Source organism: Anser anser, assembly GCF_964211835.1.
Source record: "Anser anser genome assembly, chromosome: 16".
In the NCBI taxonomy this organism is placed as follows: Eukaryota; Metazoa; Chordata; class Aves; order Anseriformes; family Anatidae; genus Anser; species Anser anser.
Genome location: NC_139737.1, coordinates 15,771,419 through 15,792,901, shown reverse-complemented (window position 1 = coordinate 15,792,901; position 21,483 = coordinate 15,771,419). Strand labels below are relative to the sequence as shown.

Below are 21,483 nucleotides of genomic sequence, written 5' to 3'. Positions count from 1 at the left end.
TTGTTGTTGTTAGAAATTGTTGTGGAGTTGCAATAATACAGCAGTACCATTAATGAAACGGTTTGTAGGCTGGGCCATATGGGAATGTTAAATGGGGTAAGTGTACTATTGAAGAATTTTATTCAGCTGAATCTAAAAATAATTTTCAGGATTTGCCTAACTGAGCAAATCAAACATTGGAATAAAAACAGGGACATTTTGAATAAATAGGTGGTTTAAAAGTGATTGTGTCTGTTTGTGAAAAACATAGGTAACAGGATGGAAAACAGGGAAAAAGATGCTAGATGAAAGGTGTTGGTGGAGAAAAATGTGTTGTTAAGTGTATGAAACATCAGCACAAGCAAACAGTTGCTTCACATTGCCCTGTTGGCAGCCCTTGACCACCTGTGCTGGTAGGAGAGAAGTAAGGTGCGCGGTAAAGACGCTGCTGCCGCTGGCATCAAGACACGTGGTGCCTGGCGTGGCGCGCCTTGCATGGAGGTGATGAGCGCCTGGAGAACAGCACCGTGGGACACAGCACGGGAGGCTTCCCTCAGCCAGCTTCAGAGAGCTTTTAGTGGTAGGTCTGGAAACAACAGTCCCGCTGCACACATGGGAACTGAAGCTAATTTAGCATCGGAGAACAAGTGCCTTTCTATAAAAGTAAAGCCAGAGCAGAGCACTGTACCACGTCGGCAGGGCTGGTTCTGCTCGCCTCTTCTCTGTAGCTTTATTTTTGCGTGGCTTATTTCACCATCTGCAGCCCTGGTTTTTGTTGGGTTGCTTTCTCTCCTGCAGTTCTCTTCCCCTCTGACTGGGATTTTACATCTGCAAGCTGTGCTTGGCAATGCAGCTGGTAGAGCTGGAGGTTCGCTTAGGAAACTCTGATAATCCGTGCTGTGCAGCTGGTGCCTTCTTACGCTGAGAGCAGTAAGAGGGAAGAACAAATAAGGAATGTTTATCCCTCCCACACGGACTTATTGTCGTGCTAGTTATTTGTGTTTAGAATTCGATGGTTTTTTAGATATCTGATGGTTGTTAAATATGTTCAGTGAATTTCAATGACATTTGAAATTCCATTTATGTTTAATTTTTCCAGTAACTATAGTAGCAGGTGTTCCTACAGTCACTGTTGTTCTTTGTTACTGTATAATAAAACTCGAGGTTTGTTCTGCAAGGTTTTGTTTATAGCTCGCCTGATGGAACCCATCAGGCAGGAGGTGTTTTTTAAGAATTGATTTTACACTAAGATTGTTTTCTAGGTAAACCTGTTTGTGTGGTAATGCTCTCACGCCAGCTTTTTGTCAAATCTTTAACTGTTGCATTTTTAATCCCCACCCCTCTTTTAAAGGATCACCAGTGGCAAAAATACAAATTTAAGGCGGTATTCCCAATTTTAGGCAGTTCATGTTGCCTGCACCACGTGGCCTACATCAAAGGCTGAGCTGCTGTGGGAGATTTTGTTGTCGGACATTTTTCCCACTCGTGTCCACTAACGCAGCGCTGCTGGGACGTGTGGCTGCGTGTACGGTGGCGTGTTTGTGGGCTGCATTAGCAGAGACCCCGGGCTCCTGCCCTTGCTGCAGTGCTTGCTGGCAGCTGTGTGTACTCTGGGGTTTCATGCCAAGTGGCCATACTGAAGTAAGAGGCTGGGGTTTGCCAGTTTTCATCACATTTATTAGCAGGGGCGGGTAAACCTGTAACAACTGCATCATAAAACTTAGTGATATGCTGGAGTAGACAAAAGATTTAACTCCAAATACTTCCCTTGGCAATGCTTGCCTACTCAGTAGTAATGCTTGGAGCGGTTCTGTTTCTTAGCTTTCTTCTCTCTTGATTTATGTTCTCCCTTCTTTCGACCTGTGAAAGTTCAGGGACTTTCAAGTCACACTCTGCTCTTTGAACATGTTTTAGGTAGTTAATAGGACAATAGGACAGGCCTGGGTTTCTCCCCATCAGCTGTACAGATGCCAGAAACTGTCACTGTCAAGTAAACTTAAATAGGAGAGATCTCTCCACTTTTAAATACTTCAGGTTCTTGTTTTGCTGAAAATTTCTTTAGTCCTTGGCATTTCTGTGTAATTCTGCCTCTCCTTGTAGGCAGTGGACCTATTTTGATATCTTTAATTTTAACTTGGAGCTTTTATTACATAGATCTCCCTACAGCCTTGGTGTAGTCGTGAAGCAGATAAGCAGTTATGGTCCTCTACTCTTCATCCCTCTGTATCTTGCGTTCTCTGACCATATGTATTGATAGCTATAAAAATGTGGTTTATTCCTAAGTCTGCAAAAGCTGTCCTGATTGAGTGGAAGTATTGGGCATTGAATCTCAACAATTTTAAATGCTCCTGCAGTCTCCTGGAACATCGGTTCTAGAGTCTCAGTATCCTAGAAAGCTCTGCCAGCTGACCTTGAACATCTGATATGTGAATATATTTGCGCTGTGACATTAATAGAGGTCGCCAATACCCTGAGCTAGTCGCCTCTGGGTATGTGGTGATACCAGTGAAATAAAACGCTGTGCATCTACTCCTGATATTTATTAATAGAGATGTGATGGCAGTACATGAGGGAAGCCTACTTAAATCCAGCAGGAAGCCTATTTATATATAATTTGGAGTATCCCTTGCCTATTTTCTTTTTTTCTACCTTGAATTTGAGTTTTTTAACTAAGGAAAGAAACAAATGCTTAGATGAATAGAGCAACAGGCATCATGCTGCTTCTTGAGTAGTATGTAAGGCACAGGAACAATTGTCAGCAGACCTCAACCATGTGTTCACATTCGTCATGTTATACCTGAAGCATTGATGTATTTCCATGAGTTGCTTGCAGGTCTGTTCAGAAGTGCTGAGACAATAATAAAAGCAGAATTCAAACACTGGTGTTAAGGCTGTATCTAAATTGCAGTTATTTTTCTTTCAGCTCTTCAGAACCTCGTCCAGGTGGCCTGGAGGAGAGTGATCAGTCATCAATGTCTGGAGATCAAGGAATGAATGTAGATAACTCAGGCCCTAAACTTTCAGACTTTGCAAGTAGGCCACCAGGTAGTAGGATTTTTATGTGGATTATTTGAATGTTGTAACTACAGTAGATATTTTACTGATCTTTGTGACAGTACTTTTTTTTTTTTGCATTCTCACACGTTCAGTCCAAAGCTTTTTTTTTTTTTCCTCCTAGTAAATAAATGATGCCATTGTTTAAGTGTGTTCTTTGAATTAGCTCAGTATGAATAGATGGCCATGTTCTCATGTATCATTCTGCAGGTATCATGATGAACGTTGCAGAATTATTTAGCAGTATCATAACTGATAAAGATTCCTGTGCATCCAGCAGTAGTACAGACTGGTGCCTTAAAATCTGAGCGTTAGCCAATAGCTGATTTTTCAGAATTAAGAAATGAAGGTTACAGTTGGAATTACCCTTTATACATAAGAAGGATTAAATCCAAAGTCCTCAGGAATTTAATTTTATAAGCCATGTAGGTTATTTTTAGCACCATTTTTGGCTCAGTTATACATCGTAGAATCTACTTTGTACACTAGGAGCAGTCAGATCTGTAACAAGCTTGCTAGTTCATGTTCCACAGTGGCTGTCAAACTTTTAGGTTTGCTTTAAGGATAACTAATTTGTGGAAGTCCAACTCTGCATTTTTAAGTGAAAATAAGCCTGTGGACAGTTGTAGAGACTGTTTGAGGTGGCAGGAATCCAGAGTAATAGCTAGTAGCTGGTAGAAGTTGAGAGTTCTCCAATTCAGTGTCATGCAGGTCATTCATAAATTAAGTAAAAATGTTTTCAGTCTCTGTGTTTTGATGAATGTCACCATGTCTTCTTAGGTTATCCTTCTCAGCCAGTGGAACAAAGACCACTTCAGCAGATGCCACCTCAACTCATGCAACATACACAGCAGCCGCAGCCACAGCAGCAGCAGCCACCACAGCCACCACCACAGCAAGCCCAGGCACCACCACAAACACCGCAGCAACAGCAGCAAATGATGATGATGCTTATGATGCAGCAGGATCCCAAATCAGTCAGGCTTCCTGTGCCACAAGGAGTTCACCCACCTCGAGGACCTCTGAATCCAGATGCTCAACGGATGCCAATGCAGCAGAGTGGTAACATGCCAGTAATGGTTAATCTACAAGGTCCTGGGTCAGTGCCTCCATCTCCTGATAAACAGAGAATTTCCTTGCCAGGCAATCCTTCTCTGGGAAACAATGCAAGAAAAATGGTTTATCAAGATAATGTACAGAATCCTTCCAGCTCACCTCTGGGGGAGGTTTCAGTGTCTTCCGTTCCAGAAGGAGGTGGAACTGAAGTCCCCCCGGCATCAGGAGCTCAGAATAATTTGACATCTCATTTAGTAGTTTCACAGAACCAATTAATGATGACGGGACCCAAACCTGGACCATCCACACTTTCAACTGCCCAAGGTGCAAGTCCTCAACAGCAGTCTAATTCTCTGCCTGGCACTCTTACGCACCATTTTCCAAATGTTGCCACCCCATCACAAACTTCAAGGCCTAAAACCCCAAACAGAGCAAGCCCAAGGCCATATTATCCTCAGACTCCTAATAACCGTCCGCCTAGCACAGAACCCTCTGAAATAAGCCTGTCTCCAGAGAGACTCAATGCTTCTATAGCTGGTCTTTTCCCTCCTCAGATTAATATTCCTTTACCTCCCAGGCCTAATCTCAACAGAGGATTTGATCAGCAAGGTCTTAACCCAACTACTTTGAAGGCCATTGGACAAGCCCCGTCAAATCTCACAATTAACAATCAGTCTAGTTTTGCTGCTCCACAGTCACACAAATTGGAAGGTGTGGTCATTAATTCAGGAAAACAAACCAACACTGGAGGAACAAAGAGAGCAAGTCCAAGCAATAGTCGAAGGTCCAGTCCTGGATCCAGCAGGAAAACAACACCAAGCCCTGGCAGACAAAATTCAAAAGCGGCTAAATTATCATTGAATACTCAGCAGAATCCATCTCTCTTGCAGAACATAGATATGCAAAGAAATATGATGGTTGGTCCCACTTCTTTGCCAACACCGGTGACAACAAGTTTTCAAAATAATAACATTCTAAGTAATCAGAATCCCACAGTTTCTGTACCTGCTGTTGCTGAAGACAGTAAAGAGAGCCTTAGTGTTCCTCAAGATAACGAGTGCCAAAGCACACAAGGTGTCCAAGGTAACAAAGACCAGCCCAATATTGAACTAAAAGCTATCCCTACTCCGGAAATAAAAACGTTGGTTCCAGAGGAACAGTCAAAAAAAGATGGGCAGGCCTTAGACACAGGTAAGCTTCCAGTTCTGGAGGAAAGTAAAACCATGGTATCTCCAGCTATGAGGGAAGCACCAACTTCTTTGAGTCAACTTCTTGATAATTCTGGAGCTCCTAATGTAACCATTAAGCCCCCTGGGCTGACTGGTCTTGAAATGGCACCAATAGTCACCACTGTGGAGGACCTAAAAAAGATAGCTGTCATTCCTCCACTGCAAGACACGTCCTCTAGCAAAGAGCCATCTAATTCACTTAGCTTGCCTCAAAATAATGAGTCCTGTTCAAATCCAGGGCATCAGGAACTGGGAGAAATAAACTCAAATGTTACACAGAGCGTTCCTCCAGTAATGCAGAGGCCTGTCAGCTCTTCGTCTATTTCAGGTCCTTTACCACCCAACCAGATAACAGTTTTTGTAACTTCAAACCCTATTACATCTTCTGCTAATACGTCGGCACCATTGCCATCTCACTTGCAACCTGCGTTGGTGTCTACTGTTGTCACAATGCCTAATGTAGGCAACAAAGTCATGGTTTCTGAGGGACAGTCGGCAGCTCAGTCTAATGCCCGGCCACAGTTCATTACACCTGTTTTTATAAACTCATCATCAATAATTCAGGTTATGAAAGGCTCTCAGCCAAGCACGATTCCCGCAGCACCGATGACATCTAACTCTAGCCTAATGCCTCAGTCAGTCGCTGTTGTGGGTCCCTTACATATACCACAGAATATAAAGTTCTCCTCTGCCCCCGCACCTCCTAGCACGTCCTCTAGCAGCCCTGCTCCTAGTATTCCCACGAGCAGGCCACTGGTTCTAAATCCCTTGGCACCTCCTGTTCAACTGCCTTCTCCTGCTACAACTTCTTCAAATGTTTCTTCACATCTTCCTGCCCAGCCAGCGAAAGACTTCAGTCCCGAGGAGGCAGCTTCTCAAAGCAATGGATCGAGTGACCAGTGCTCTGTTACAACGACACAGTCTGGACCTGTTGTTTCACCTCTTCTTACGAGCAGTCCAGGATCTGGGAACAGACGAAGTCCTGTTTCATCAAGTAAGGGAAAGGGAAAAGTAGACAAGATTGGTCAACTCTTACTTACAAAAGCATGCAAGAAAGTCACGGGCTCCCTCGAGAAGGGGGAAGAGCAGTATGCTTTGGATGGAGAAGCAGAAGGTCAGGGACCAGAAATGTCAGTCCCAAACAGTTTGGCAACAGAGCAATCACCAGCAGAACTAGACAATAAAACTGTGACACCTCCAGCACCCAGTCTTACAAAACAGAGCACTTCTGGGCCTGGCAATGTGAGTGTTAGCACTGCTGCTGCTGTTTCTGCTTCTGTATCTCCAAGCTTATCAACAAGCACTCCTCCTACAAGTGCACTGTCAGCTGTAACCACTCCAGTAATCCCAGAGCTTGCACCTGCAACACCATGCACTAATGGTAGTAACCACAGCGGCTTACCAGCTGAGCAAACTGGGGTTGGTTTGGTGGAGGAGAAAACAGGATCACAACAGGAACTGCTACAAAATACAGGTAAGTTCACTGCTGACCTGCTTAAATGGAAGACATGAGATTGCTTTCATAAATTTCTTGCGTGCCTTTTTCCATGAATGCAATAATGTAGATGCTATAAGCTGACCACTGCTTTTTGTTCTTAATATCTGAGCGATACACAGGCTTGTCTTTCACCAAGATTCACATTTCAGATGTTTTATCTTAATTTTCATTTACTGCTTAGATGTGGTGTTTGGTGTGAACGTATGATGCAATAACAGAAGAGTGACTTCGTATAACTTTTAGAAGTGGGGAGGCAAAGTTGGATGTATCGGCAATGACAGAAGTAATACTTAAGGCATCTTTTAAACTGGTAGATGGCTTTTTCTGCTTTAGTCTTCCCAGAGACCTTTTATATTTGTAATATTTAAATATATTGACTTAATTCTGATACTGTGTATTAATTTTAATAATTCTAGTTCCCACTGTGGGGACCTTAACCTTCTAGGGAAATAGCTGAGCTACTCCAGGGAAAACAAAACAAAAAACCCACACCTTATGTCCAGGGAAAAAGTTAAAATGTTAATTTCAGAGAGACAGTTGAAAATGGAATTATGAGTAAGTTGCATCCAGTAACATAAAATACCCTCATATCTGACCTGTTTCCTTACGGTTTTAATTCAAGCATCTGGCAAACTTCATTTATGACATCGCTGCTGTTTATTGAGGCTGGTTTTAATCTTTTGAAAATGGTATGGAAATAAGCCATCGCTCTTGAATCAAGCTATTTGAATATCCATTGTGCTTCATATCTTGAATTTAGGCATGAATTTTATCTTTGAGAAGATAAAATCATAGAAGATAAAATCCACCTAAATCAGTAGAATTGAGAGCTTCAGCTTGAGTGTGAATTTCCATTTCCCTGTGGATAGATGTCTTAGATGTGGATACATACATCTTAGCTGGATGCTATTAGATGTTATTATTAAATGTTTACTTTGAGTTTCATAGAAGGAATCCTCTTTTGTTAGGAGAAAAAGTCGTTGACAGGAGAAGCATAACATAAGACTGTAAAGCAGTCTTAAAACAGCAAGCAGTGATAGCACTTCTCAAATGCTCTTGCTGCTGCTTGACTTAGTGTGTAAGAAAAAATCGGAAAATGTATCTAGCTTCAAGGTCAAGAGTATGGATACAGTTATTCTTAAGTGTGAAGCAATCTGTGTTTCCAGTCTGGAATATTCTGATTGCAAAGTAACGGTGTGTACATTCTCTCTAGATTTGGGAGGTGGTATCAACTAGTGAAGGACAACGATGTAAGCATCTGAATGTACCTGTGTTTTTACAAATGGAAGTGAATATTCTTTATTTAAATGGGAACCTTTAACTTTACATCTCCATGCTCTTCATAAGTTCATTATCACACCTAAGGGAAAACTGAAAGGCATTTGTCTAACAGGAATTGTTTTTTTTTTATCTTATTTTTAACTTGGCAACCTAAAAAAACACATTAAGAGTCACTTTATCTTATTGACAGAGCTCGTCATGGGAGCCTCTGGAGTGCATTTTGCTTTTTAGCACTTTGAGTGAGTGAGGGTATGAATTCAAATTAACAAAGATGCTATTTTTCCTCAAAACTTCTTTTGAAATGAGAGTCAAGCTGAGAGAGAGAGAAAACTATTTGGTTTCTAGGTTTTTCTTTGGTTTCTGTGTCTAGCGAAAAAACATTACCTTTAAAAATATGCTTTATTTGATACTTAACTTCATCACTTATTCTAGTTTGGGAAAACTTGCTTGGAGTAGCTTTGCTAAAGGGTTTTTTTGTGTGTGTGGTTTTTTTCGTTATTTGTTTTTTAAAAGGGAGAGGTGTTAGGGTGGGAGGGAGTAGTGGGTGGGTTAAAAAAAAATTGCATCTATAAATGTAAAAATGCAGTAAATTGGAAGATACAGAATTTTTAAAAAGCTGCCCAGTTGCATGATAAAAAAATAAAATTGAGATTCTCTTTGAAAATAATGCTTTTTCCCTCCACTTCTATTCTAGCATCCTCTCAACATTTAACGCAGAAAAAAAGTTCAGTTGCAACATCAGAAAGTACTGTTCAAAGAACAGGTAAATCTTACTTTGGAAAAGCAGAATTTAGGTGAACTAAGCTCATTATGTTTTTACCTCAAAATGGTAAATCATGAATATTTTTATTGATCATGAATATACTTTGTAGATTGGTGGTGTTTTTTTATTATTGTTGTTGGGTTTATTTTTCTGTTAGACATGTTGTGCTTTAGAAATCTCCAAAGCCTTGCTGGAGCTTCAGTTAGGGGAATGAATAAAATGAAAGAAAAAATCACCAAAGCAGTTTTTATAAGTTCAAGTTGTAAGCTTAGAGGACTGGATTTGTAATGATGCATTTGGTATGTTTGAGTTTTGAAGTTTTTAAGAGCAAATAGGAGTTTTCTCTGATATGGGACACTTCTGAAAATATTTCCCAAAGCCATGGTAGGAACATAATTTTTGGAGTTCTAATCCTTTTTTTTTTTTCTCTCTGTTCGAAGCTTTTAATGAACTCTCTGCAGTGTTTCAAGGATTGAGCCATGACAGATGACTTTTTGTTGTTGCCATCTATTATCATGCACATCAATTCTGTGGTGTTTTTAAAAAGCAGTTTCTAAGATGAGTAAGGAAAGTAGATAGACATGGACATGAACGTGAAAAGTGGCACTTTCATCAATTTGCTTTATGTAGTACGATGAGAATTTAAGCTTGAAGAAAGTAAAAATTGTACTACGTTACTTTCATAAAACTTAATTTAAAGATGTTCATGCACCCTGCCAGGGTTACATCTGTCTCTGCACCAGGGCTTATGTAGTCATATTAGGGAGTTCCTGCTCAGGGAAAAAAGCACTGGTGTTACCGATTTTTTTGTTGTTGGGTGTTCTGTCCATTCAAGTTTTAGGTAGGAAGAAAAATAACTCTTCCTATATGTTACTTAGTCTGTTTTTCAGTTGTCACTGAGACAGTTTTTTGGACATGGTAATATATACACTTACAATGAAGAGTCTGATGTTCCAAGAATACAAATCATAAGGAGTTGTTTATCATAACAGGACTAGCATTATGCCTTCTTATTCTTTTTACAGTTTTGTTCCTTATGTGCATTATAGCAAACTTGGAGTACTAAATTGCTCGTAAAGGCAAAGCCACAGTTTTGTGCATCACTGTCCTGAACACTGTGGGGTGTTTCAGGGTGAGATGAGGTCCAGTATAGGTAGTGTGATAAACTAACAGTGAATTAAGATGTTACATTTTAATGATAATCCCTAAATCAGTGGCAGTTTCTCACATGAGGTACTGCGTTTAGATGTAGGTAATCCATTTGAATGAAGTGTCTGGTACATATGGGGATAACTAAAAGGTGGACAATAAAAAAAAAAAACGATGAGAAATCTTATGTGATGTAAATCAGTGTTGTTTATTGTGGTGAAGACTCAAAGGAAACCTGATTTCCTAGTGAAATCACTAGGAGAGAGATTGTGTTAAAGTACAATTTAACACGTATGATAGATTCCAATCAGTGTTTTTAAGGTTTAAATCTAATTAAATGTAGAAGCTCTAGAAGGAATAAACTGACTAAAATAGAAATTTAAGAAGGGAGAGGCCCTTGTTGGAAAGTTTCTCTGTAGTTTCCTTCTGCAGGGTTTCTTTCAACTTTTCTTTGTCATAGCTGGTGCAGGCCAAAATCAGAGAGAGCACTGCCTGATGTCGCACTTCATTTGATATGTGAGTTCGATTTGCTTTGAGAGTAACAGTAGATGAGGGAAGCTTATTCATCAGATGTTAACATGTAATGAGACAACTGTGAGATAGTCATGCCTTGTCAGCAAGTATGTAATTCTACAGCAGACCTAAAAATTATCTTTTTCTCTTGTAGAACTTGAAACAAATGCTCCCGTAGTTGCTGGTCAAAGGTAAGGAGATAGTTTATATAGATTCAGAATAGATACAGCTTTCATGCAAGGAAGTCCTTTTCTCTTTGCTTCAGTTGTGCAACTTAAAAAATTCTTCTCCGATGTCTTCTCACTTTCTTGGCCATACCCTTTCTTTCATGCTGAAGAATTGGGCTAGTTGACTGTTTCAAAACGTTGCTGAAATACAGAATTTGAGGTAACTTTTTCCCAAATCTGTCTTCATGATTTGAGCAGTATTTCCTCATATCCTTTCAGACCTGTGTGTTTCACATCCTGGAAGGGTCTTGATGGTTCTGGCATTTGATATTTCTGAAAACAAATCTAAAATGCAATTCCAAAAGCCTGCAGAATAGCTGTCATGTGAATTTTTGTTTTCTGAAAGTAGGTCTTTCCAAAGTAGGTCTTTCTAGAGGTTTTTTTTTTTCATTTTTTTTTTCTTCTTATAATTTATATGTGCTTTAGTTATTGTTTTCTCCAGAGCTTCTGTGTTTGATTTTTGACACTTTGTTGAAACCTGGTAGGAAAGCCTGGTAGAATCTTCATCTTGTCCTTTTCACGACATTCACTAATTAAAAGAATAAATTTCAAACGGCTGTGTTCTGTCTAAAGAAAATGCAGTTTTCAAGATCTATTTCTGTTATATCCTAAAACCACCAAGCTCTTACACTCGTTCTAGGCAGCTATAATGACGGATCTTTGTAAGGTGTTTTGATAACTGCTGGCACAAGTGGCCATGTTTTTGATGCTACCCTTATCAGACTGAAGTGATCCCATAAGTCAGGGTAAATGGTGTAATTTACTTCATTGGTCCATCAGGAAATAAGGCAGTGTCTTCTTTTGGAATGGAGATAATGCAATTTACTTTCTCAGATCAGGAAAGACTCTGAATTGAATATGTAAATATATTTACCTTCAGATGGGTTGGGATCTTTCTGTAGTTGTATCGAAGATGAACTAAAATTCTGAGAAGTTTTTTTTAGGGTAGAATTTTTCTAAAAAGCTGAAGGTGAGACTCTTGGCAGATGAGGGGATTGTCCAAATGAACTGTCATTGAGCGCATCAAATGATCCCAAGTACCTTTCTGTTTGGATTTTTCTGGATTGGTGTCTTTCTGAGCAAGACCGGAAAAGAAGGAAAGTTTTCAGGCAAACTAAAAACGTAGTGATGACTGATATTCGCAGCAGTCAGCTTTAAGTTCCCAGGGTGAAATGGTAAACAATACAAACCTCAGAGGAACCTTGCAGCATACAGAACACCAGAAATATTTTTACTTGGGCCAACTTCAGTTCCTTGTATAAAATCAGAGTAGAGTTCTATTGGTCCCGATGAAACAATCCAAACTTAAGGACACTCATTTTAACTCTTCAACAATTATCCCTAATAACTGAACTTTAGCTGATGATGCCCATTTGCTTACTCAATCCTCCAGATCTCCTCTGAAGTAGGTGGCTGTTGTTTCTGCTGTCCAGGTTACTTACTGGAAGACCAGTTTGTCACCTGGTTGGTTCAGTTTATAGACTACCCATAGTACTGACTATTGGGGAAATTGATTTCAGTATTTGTTTTGTGTCTGAGACAATTCATGTGCTTCCATATTCTGCTTTACTCTATGTTCCCTTGCTTTTGAGAATGTGTGACTGTCTTTCCTTATTATTGACAAAGTGTGTTTTATTTCAGATAACTGTTGCTTAAAACTGCAAGTACTTGTAGTAGTTTCTTTTCTCTTAAAGTAGGACTTCCTCTGAAATACTGACACTGTAGTAGAACCTCTAATACACAGGTCTGCTTTGTGTGTTTTCCCATCAGTTCTCTGATTAAGGCATCCTTTCATGAAATCTTGCAAGTTTCAGACAAAGGTCATAGAATGAGTTTTCTTTCTTCTTTTCGATTTTCAGTGGAATTATTTATTTGATTAATTATCTTTGAATTCACAGGAGATAAGTTTAGCTTAATGTTCAGAAACTACTTAGCCATCAGAAATTGTCTGGCATAAACGCATTAAATAGAAAACCCCCAAACCTCAGGGTGAGTTTACAGGGCTAGTAGTAACAAAATAAAAGCGGAGTTTAATTACAACATGTAGCACTCCATTTATTGTACTGATGACAAGAAACCTAATTTCCACGCTACCTAAAACTATTTTTTTTATAACATAAGTTCGCTGTAAAGCTTGAAGAAAGTTTTAAGTAAACTATAAGGTTTTTATTGTGTGAAGAAATCATATAGATCAGCTAACTGAGTCTCTGTAGTGAAAACAAGAGCTGGCATACTTGCTTAAGCGTTCATAATTCCTCCTTATGTTCATCTGCAATTTCAATTCTGTATTCCCATATCATAGCAGTCTCTAATGTAACTTGTTTGCTTTTCCTAGACTTCAGTAATGGTGGCACCTGTGGAAAACAGAGCAGACAATTTATAATGCATCTAATTTCTTGGTCTTCTAATGTTGAAAATATTCTCTTTGAGGACTTCTCAATTCTGTATCCTCTGATAATTTTTAATAGAAATGGACTATACTCTGGCTTACTCAGGTCATTCTTCATCTGATAAAACTTCCGGTATCTCTAGCATTTCATATCTTCAGTGCTAATAGTCCGGAACTGGTACCTGTGTCGGTCCATCCTTCAACTTGTCTGAGTTGCATAGAAAAACATAATCCTTCTTACACTTCATCAGAAATATTTTGTCCCACTTTATTAGTAATGAGACAAAAGAGAATTGTGAAAAGTCTAAAACTCCAAGTAGAAGAAATTCAAGAACAGAGGATTCTGCCGCTTCACAGGAAACTGTAGAGAATGGACAGCGCAAGAGGTCCTCCAGACCAGCATCTGCATCCAGCACTGCAAAAGGTAAAATGCACAGCCATCATTTCTGTGGAGAGGGCAGGAAGTAAAACACTTCCCAGAATATAATCCTTTCAGTAACTGGGTCATAACTATGGTTTACAGTTTGTAATTGTTGTGTGCTTTTAACTCTAGTTTCAATGATTTTAGACACAGGTTGGGTTTAAAGTGTTTACCAAAATCTGTACTGGCAGTAAATCTTGTATGGATTTCCTATTGTTAAATTTGTGGAACTTGTTTTCTGCAGTACTAATCAACGTAGTATTCAGCAAGCTTGCCTAGTTGAATTCTCTTGGCAGAAGTATGTTGTTAAAAGGACTGTACTTGGGTTTAAAAGCGTCTTTTTATTTTTTTCATCAAGTCTGAAAGACATGAGAAAAATGCTTAAAGTCTTCCCAAATGCATGGTCAGCTTTTGCAAGCCAAATGCTCATGCTCAGGCACACTCAGAATGCTGCCTGCGTGGCAGCCTGCGACCGTCGAGGAGTGCTGTGTGCTTGTGCACAGATCCTCAGCTGTTTTTTCCACAAACACATGAAATCCTAAAGTTCAAGATATTAACCCATGGCATTGGCAGTTGCTGACGTGCCTTATTTCTATACGGGTTACAATCTTTAACAAAGTATGCAGCATTTGTGTGATTGACAAGTTTATTACCAGAATGCATGGTCCGTGGTGCCATTTTGCATTTCTGAAGCTGTGTCAGCTCCTTACGTTTAAGGGTCAGAAAAATTCTGATGGATGAAAGTTGTGCAAGAGGGTAGAGAGACCGTCAAGAGGAAACATTCGACCAATATTTTAAAGATAACATGCAGAACTAAGAGGTATTAATATAAAATTATTATAAAAGTCAAGTTGAATTCAGCAACCATTTTCCGTATTAAAGATGCTAAAGTTTGCTGGTAAGAGTATTTGCATTTATAAGAGTTTGAGAGATTTCTAGCTATACGTAATTGTCTAATGACTCTCAAAGATTATATGAAGAGCCCTATATGTTCTGCAGTTTTATGGCTGCTGAATTTAATTAAATTTTATTGCTGCTTACTTCTTGTGGCAGGATTGTGCAGAATGCAGAAGAATCAGTCTGTATTGTAAAAATAAATTATATTTCATGATTGTGAAAAAAAGTTTGAAAAATGTGAAGCAAATGTAAAATGGATTCAGTGATACTTCCTGAGTTTGAGGCTATCTGAAACATGTGACCTGCCCCACGTACTGTAATGAATAAACCTAAAGATGACAACCAGTGGCATGTCAAATTCTGAAAATGTGGGAACGTAAAAGTATATTAAATTTAAACCGTAGCAGAACTGACTTAGGGGTTTTGTACTGAATTACTCGTTTACCTCTGTAACTAAAATAATTGTTTTTAAAACATGTATCTGAAACTGCTGTGGTGTCTAAGGGTTTTGCTTGAAAGCATAGGTTCAGTTTATCATGTAGTACCCTGGGCTTTGATTACCTTATCTCTGTGCAAGCAACTGCCTACTTCAAAGCTGTAGAGAAAATAAGCAAACCTGAACACTTTTGTGGAAGAGTTCAGCATGAAGGATTAGGGAGGTGTAGCGTGAGAAGCGTAAAGAGGTTTGCCACTTGTGCCTACTCTGTTCTTTGTATTTATTAGTGAAACATAGCTTAAGAAAATGTATATTTTGTATGATCCTGGCCTCCTTCTAGATGTCTATGGTTACATGATCTATGTCCTGACAAACTTGCTAATTTGTGTTAAAGAGAATGCAGGGTTGGGAGAAAATACCTTTTGAAATAGAGGCTGATTATAAAAATGGCATTTAGGAAAAACTTAGGTATAGCAGGGAGAGAAAATCAGATTTTGACCAGTTCGTGTATGTATAACCTTTGGGAAGCATCAGGAGGGAAGGAACAGAAGGATAGTCGTAAAAGAAGAGGGAAAACAGAGAATCAGCCCTTATCATTACAGCCTGCGTCAGGGTGCAGGTCTGGGGCAGAAGCAGGTGAGGGACGGCTGGCGGCGCTCACAAAGGAGCGGGGGCTTCAGGACTGCATGGCTGCACAGCCACTGGAGGCTGCTGAGTGCTGACCCCTTTATTCTGTCAAGCACAGACTTTGGCAGCAGTGGGGATGACTACAGCTAATGCTGCTGGTGAGCAAGCTACTTAAAAGTAGCGTTACTGTTCGAAGGGAACTCCAGTGACTGTAAGTCATGCCTGTTAAGATGTTTCACTTCTGAAAACTGGTACTGTACTGGTATTTTTACTCGTTAGAGTACCTTTCCAGCAAGGGCTGTTTCAGTGTTTACTGTAGCTTCGGGGTTGTTAAATTTTGAAAAGTTTATCTATTTATTTATTTTTAATGCAGCATTTAATAGCCATAGAGTTGTACCATTGCTTTTCTAATTTTAGAAGTTTTGGGATTTTTTTCCCTTTTGACTCTGAAATACACACAGCTCTACTAGCTATCAGAAAATATTGTGAAGAGCCAAAGATACATTGCCAACATTTAAAATCACATTTAAAAAAAAATCTGAAGATGCAAATACCCTTAGTCCTTACTCAATTATCTTTCTGTTTTGAAATGGAAACTTAGTGCCTTGGTAAGTGCACTGAAAATGTCATCTGGTTTCACTGTAGCTTCTGCAAGTGCTTCTAGTTGTTTTGCTGAAGTACTATATAATATTTTGTATCTTTCTGCATAAGCTGTTTTTTTGTGAATCATGTACACTGAAGACACTTGTTTACTAATGATCTGACTTTCCAAGGAGTCAAACAACTAGATTCTTTGTGGCAGACTCCAAAACATTTTTCTAAGTTTTCTAACAACACCACCTCCAAGTACTGTGCTTGGATATAATTTATGCAGTTTGTGTCCAAAGCTGCACAGGATGTTTCAGGGAGACTTACTTCCACGTTATGTCTGAGCAAGTTGTGGCATGTGGGGAACTAAAGTTAAAGAACAGTTTAAAATACAGAACGTCTATTTTTAAGGCCATTATGTTACGACTTCATACTCACAGAACTCTGAAATTGCATCTGCGTGTTTGTAACAGAAGCTAGTGGGGACTTTGCGTTATTGTGTTGCTGCTGATGGCTGTGATCAGGATGAAGGGTCCCTTGGTGTTAAGTGTTGTGAAAAGTCAACTGCTGTTTCCACTCTGGTGTGATTTTAGGGACATAAAAGGGCAATCTGTGCAGCTCTCGTGAATGGATTACCAACTTAGTATCCATGCTTTTTTTCTTCTCTTAATTTCAGAAACGAGTGCCAGTGCAATGCAGTCAAAAAGAAGAAAATCCAAGTAAATTACTGCATGGAAACATGAAACTTGTAAATGAGTGTGAATTTATCAATAGCAATTTTGAGCTGTGATTTTTCTTTTTTAAATAAAATTCTGTACAGTAAGTCATTTTAATATTATACTGTTCCCAATAAATGATTTTTTCTAAAAAACAGATAAATAGATATAAAAAATGGGTTCTTTTAAAACCCTCTGGATTTACAAAGTGAAGTCCAGGGTTAGCACATTAGGTTAATGTGTTTGTAAGAAATGGAAGGGGAGGGGAAGACAACTGTAAATTTATTTGTTTCCACTTTTCATAAACAAATTAGAATACAGGGTTGTCATTTTTAGGTATTAAAATAATGTATTGTGCTGTTGTTTAAGTACTGTATGTGAATAGCAGTAAGAGGGTTATAAACAAACCCAATCTTGTTTGGAAGTGTAAATAATTTTATTATATAGTAGATCTGATGTATTTGTTGTAGAAATGGACCAGTGAAACAAAAATAAATTTAAGGGTTTGTATAATGTGGAATCCCTCATGCTCTAAATAAATGTTATTGTCCTATAATTTGGGTTGTATTATTATTAGCAGCAACAACAACAGCATCATTCCAAACAGGAAGATTGAACGGATTATTTAGAGCTCTAGGCCTGCAAGCTCCTTATATAGAGCTTTAGAAAGGAATTTGTTTAACCACAAATGAATTAACTAATGCAGCTGTTCTTGCAAAGCAACAAGAAAAAAATCAGACGCTACCCTCCAGCCCTCAGGATATGTGCAATTAATACATATTGAGGACACCCAGAAGACAGCTCTTCCCACAAATAATGCTTCTCAGCAGGAAACACAGCTGAGAAAAATACTGTATTAAATGGTTTGAAGACTTTCTGAAATGTGGTAGCCTGAAGCATGTTTATTTGGGTAGCTATACCGCCATCAGTGGTGACTTGTTTGTATGTGCTGCTGCAGAAAGTAGGTCAGCCTTTTTGTTCCAGGGAGTTCTCATGGTGAGTAATTGAGAAGCAAGTCTTTCTAGCTTGCTTCTTGCCTTCTGCATAAATAGATATTTACACTTTTTTCCTTTTCTTAGAGATTTTTTTACATACTCATATTTAGGCAGCCTTTTAATATATATGAATTGTCAGGTGCTGCCTCTTACAATGGCAGAAATTGCCTATTTGTGCACAAGGTAATGGACACGAAGCAAAACTAACTTTTCCCCTTCCTCCCTGTCAGACTTTGGATGCTCTGTGGCTGGTATGTAGTAAAGTCAGACTTTGGTGTGGGCATGCTTCTGCCTCGGCTGTCCCTGAAACCCCAGCTGTCCCCCGGGTGCTTACACTTCTCATCCTTAGCAGGGGGTGGTCTGAAGTTGGTTTCCAGAATAAGTATCTACACCTGTAGGATTTCATATATATTTTTATAATATTTATATATAGTATACATGCATTTCACACTCACATATGCAGTCAGTAGGAAGCCATTTGAGTTTCTGAAGTGCCCGTTTTATTGCTTCCAGCCTCCGCCATGTTTCTTAGCCTTGCCTTCAGTTGGCCGGCTCACATAGTTGGTTTTATTCTACAGGTGAGCTTGTGCTAAGGACGTGGCAGAATTGCTGCAAGCCTGTCAGAAATCCTGGTGACTTTGCTGGAGGTGGAAAGGCCATGCTGTGGTGTTGCTGTCCCATGTCCTACCCCTGAGTCTGCCTGAAATGTCAGGGGTGAGGGTTAAGTGTGTGGCAGCCTGGGGTCTGCCTGTGCCTGGCCTCGGTGCTGCTATTGCCCGTCAGGTCGGGGCAGGGGGGATGAGGAGCTGGACAAAGTCCGCAAAACTGAAGGGTTGTGTTCACAACCCGAGGTCCATGTTCTTTAGGCTGGGAAAGGGCACGCAGAGCCCAAAGCTCTTGGCATTTGTGCTACACGTGCAGAATGTGAGATCCTGCGTTCAAGCTTAGCTGCACTTGTGCTTAGTGCAGCACTGTAGTCTGGTCTGCCTGCAAGGTGGAAAGGCTTCTTTTAATATCCTTTTTTTTATTATTTTTTTTTTATCAGTATGCTCAGGAAGAGAGGGATGTGCTCAGGATTACAGAAAGCAGCATGCTGGGGGAAGCTGAGGGCAGGGTCACGATCTACAGAGACATGGGCAGGCCAAAGCAAGGGGCTGGCAGGAGCCTTTGGAAAGGGTGGATGTAAGATCCTGCAGCTGGGAGGGAACCAGGGACCCCTTTTGCTGGTGCCTGGTCAGGGCATGCTTCAGTTTTTTATTGGTGTCCCTTTCCTGGACAACTTGTCAGTGGCTGGCTGGGGAGCAGCTCTGCAGGAGGAGCCCTGTCCCTGGGCAGCAAGGAGGCTTAAGCTGATGCTCTTAATGGAAGTGTAGCCACTGCCCCTTTCCTTGGCACTTGTTAGACCAGATGTGGGGTATTACCACCCTATTTCCACCCCCACATGCAAGAATACTATTGATAACCTGGAGGGGGCTGAGTAGCGGGCCAAGATGGCCAAGGACTGGGAACACTGGGCCAAAGAGGAGATTGAGGGAGATGAGGGAGATGGGTCTGCTCAGCCCTACAGGTACTGGAGCAGATGAAGCCAGGCTCTTAGAGAGGTGCATGGGGGAAGGAGGGGAGACTGCTAGCATAAATGGAAAGAGAGAAGCTGTGGGTGTAGCCAGACGTTCCCCTGGGGACAGCTGGGTGCTGGACTGGGGCCTAGAGAGCCGGTGGGGTCTCTGGGGATTTTCAATAATTGAAGCCCTGTACAAGAGGGACTGAATTTGGTGCCTAACCTGCTGTGAGCAGGAGGCTGGACTGAAGACCTCCTGATGTCTCTGCAGCCAGAACTGCTCTGCCTTGTCTCCTGCTGCTAACTTTGATTTTCCCACAAGGAGGTTTATCAAAGCTCTCTTTTACCCGTGTTCCATCCTGGCTACCTAACCGAACAATTCCTTGCAGTGCTTCTCCCGGCAAAGGGGGTGGGAGCTGCGGGTGGCTGCCAGTCCGCAGCCCCCAGAGCATCCCTCAGCCTCGCTCTGCTGGGGTCCGGCACCCTGCCGAGATGCCGGGTTGGGTGAGCACAGCCCCACCACGCCACAGCCACTGCAGGTTGCTCACAACTGTGTCCACACATGGATCATAGAATCATAGAATATCCCGAGCTGGAAGGGACCCATAAGGATCATCAAGTCCAACCCCTGGCACCACACAGGTCTGCCCAACAATTCAGACCATATGACCAAGTGCACAGTCCAAATGCTTCTTAAACTCCAACAGGCTTGGTGCAGTGACTCCTTCCCTGGGGAGCCTGTTCCAGTGGGCGACCACCCTCTCGGTGAAGAACCTCTTCCTGATGTCCAGCCTGAACCTCCCCTGCCTCAGCTTGACACCATTCCCTCGGGTCCTATCACTGGTCACTAAAGAGAAGAGATCGGCGCCTGCCCCTCCACTCCCCCTCGTGAGGAAGCTGTAGGCCGTGATGAGGTCTCCCCTCAGCCTCCTCTTCTCCAGGCTGAACAGGCCAAGTGACCTCAGCCGCTCCTCATACGTCTTCCCCTCTGGGCCCTTCACCATCTTCATGGCCCTCCTCTGGACACTCTCCAACAGTTTCACGCCCTTTTTGTACTGCGGTGCCCAGCACTGCGCACAGTACTCGAGGTGAGGCCGCACCAGCGCAGAGCAGAGCGGGACAATCACTTCCCTCGACCGACTAGCAATGCCGTGCTTGATGCACCCCAGGATACGGTTGGCCCTCCTGGCTGCCAGGGCACACTGCTGGCTCATATTCAACTTGGTGTCAACCACAACCCCCAGATCCCTCTCTGCGGGGCTGCTCTCCAGCGTCTCGTCACCCAGTCTGTACGTACAGCCAGGGTTGCCCCGTCCCAGGTGCAGGACCTGGCACTTGCTTTCGTTAAACTTCATGCGGTTGGTGATCGCCCAGCTCTCCAATCTGTCCAGATCTCTCTGCAAGGCCTTTCCACCCTCAGCTGAGTCTACAACTCCTCCAAGTTCGGTGTTGTTGGCAAATTTGCTCAAAACACCTTCTAGTCCTACATCTGAATCGTTTATAAAGACATTGAAGAGGACTGGCCCTAAAATGGAGCCTTGGGGGACTCCACTGGTGACCATCCACCAGCCAGATGTGGCCCCATTTACCACAACCCTTTGAGCTCTGCCTGTCAGCCAATTGCTCACCCATCGGATGATGGATGGAGACCACAGCCTCTGGGCAACCTGCTCCTGTGGTCAACCACCTGCAAGGTAAAAAAAGCTTTTTTTTCATGTTTAAGTGAATTTTATTTTTTAATTTCCATTTGTGCTTCCCATCTTGTCACTGGGCTGAGAAGAGTCTGGTTCTATCTCCACTACTCCTCCCGTCGCGTATTTATACGTTGATGAGACCCCTCCGTAGCCTTCTCCAGGCTGAGCAAGCTCTCAGCCTCTCATCTGTCAAACACTCCAAGCCCTTACTTGTCTTAGAGACATGTCTCTGCCTCTCAGTTTTTGGGAGGGTGGTACAAGCACACGAGGCTGTTGTGTATTTTTGTTTGAAGGAACAGCTGATGCTGTAGGGATGGTTGGGCACCAACGCTGGCAAATGTTAGTTCAAAGAAGTGGTCTTGCAGGACCAGCTGATGCAGGACTTGCTTTTTTCCAGGCAGCTACCACCTGCT

General features: G+C 41.4%; 1 protein-coding gene across 7 annotated transcripts in view; it reads left to right on the top strand.

Moving 5' to 3' along the window:
* Positions 1-17,379, top strand: part of NCOA6 (nuclear receptor coactivator 6) — a 47,120-nt gene extending 29,741 nt beyond the window's left edge. For 4 of the 7 annotated variants that reach the window (XM_083801321.1, XM_083801318.1, XM_083801319.1 and 1 more), the window contains 6 exons: positions 2,903-3,024; positions 3,814-6,792; positions 8,792-8,860; positions 10,677-10,713; positions 13,414-13,562; positions 16,784-17,379. In XM_083801321.1, coding sequence (XP_083657447.1) covers positions 2,903-3,024; positions 3,814-6,792; positions 8,792-8,860; positions 10,677-10,713; positions 13,414-13,562; positions 16,784-16,830 — 3,403 coding nt within the window. In that variant the 3' untranslated portion in view covers positions 16,831-17,379. The other 3 variants (XR_014572990.1, XR_014572991.1, XM_083801320.1) reach the window with 3 other exon arrangements.
* The last annotated feature ends 4,104 nt before the right edge of the window (positions 17,380-21,483 follow it).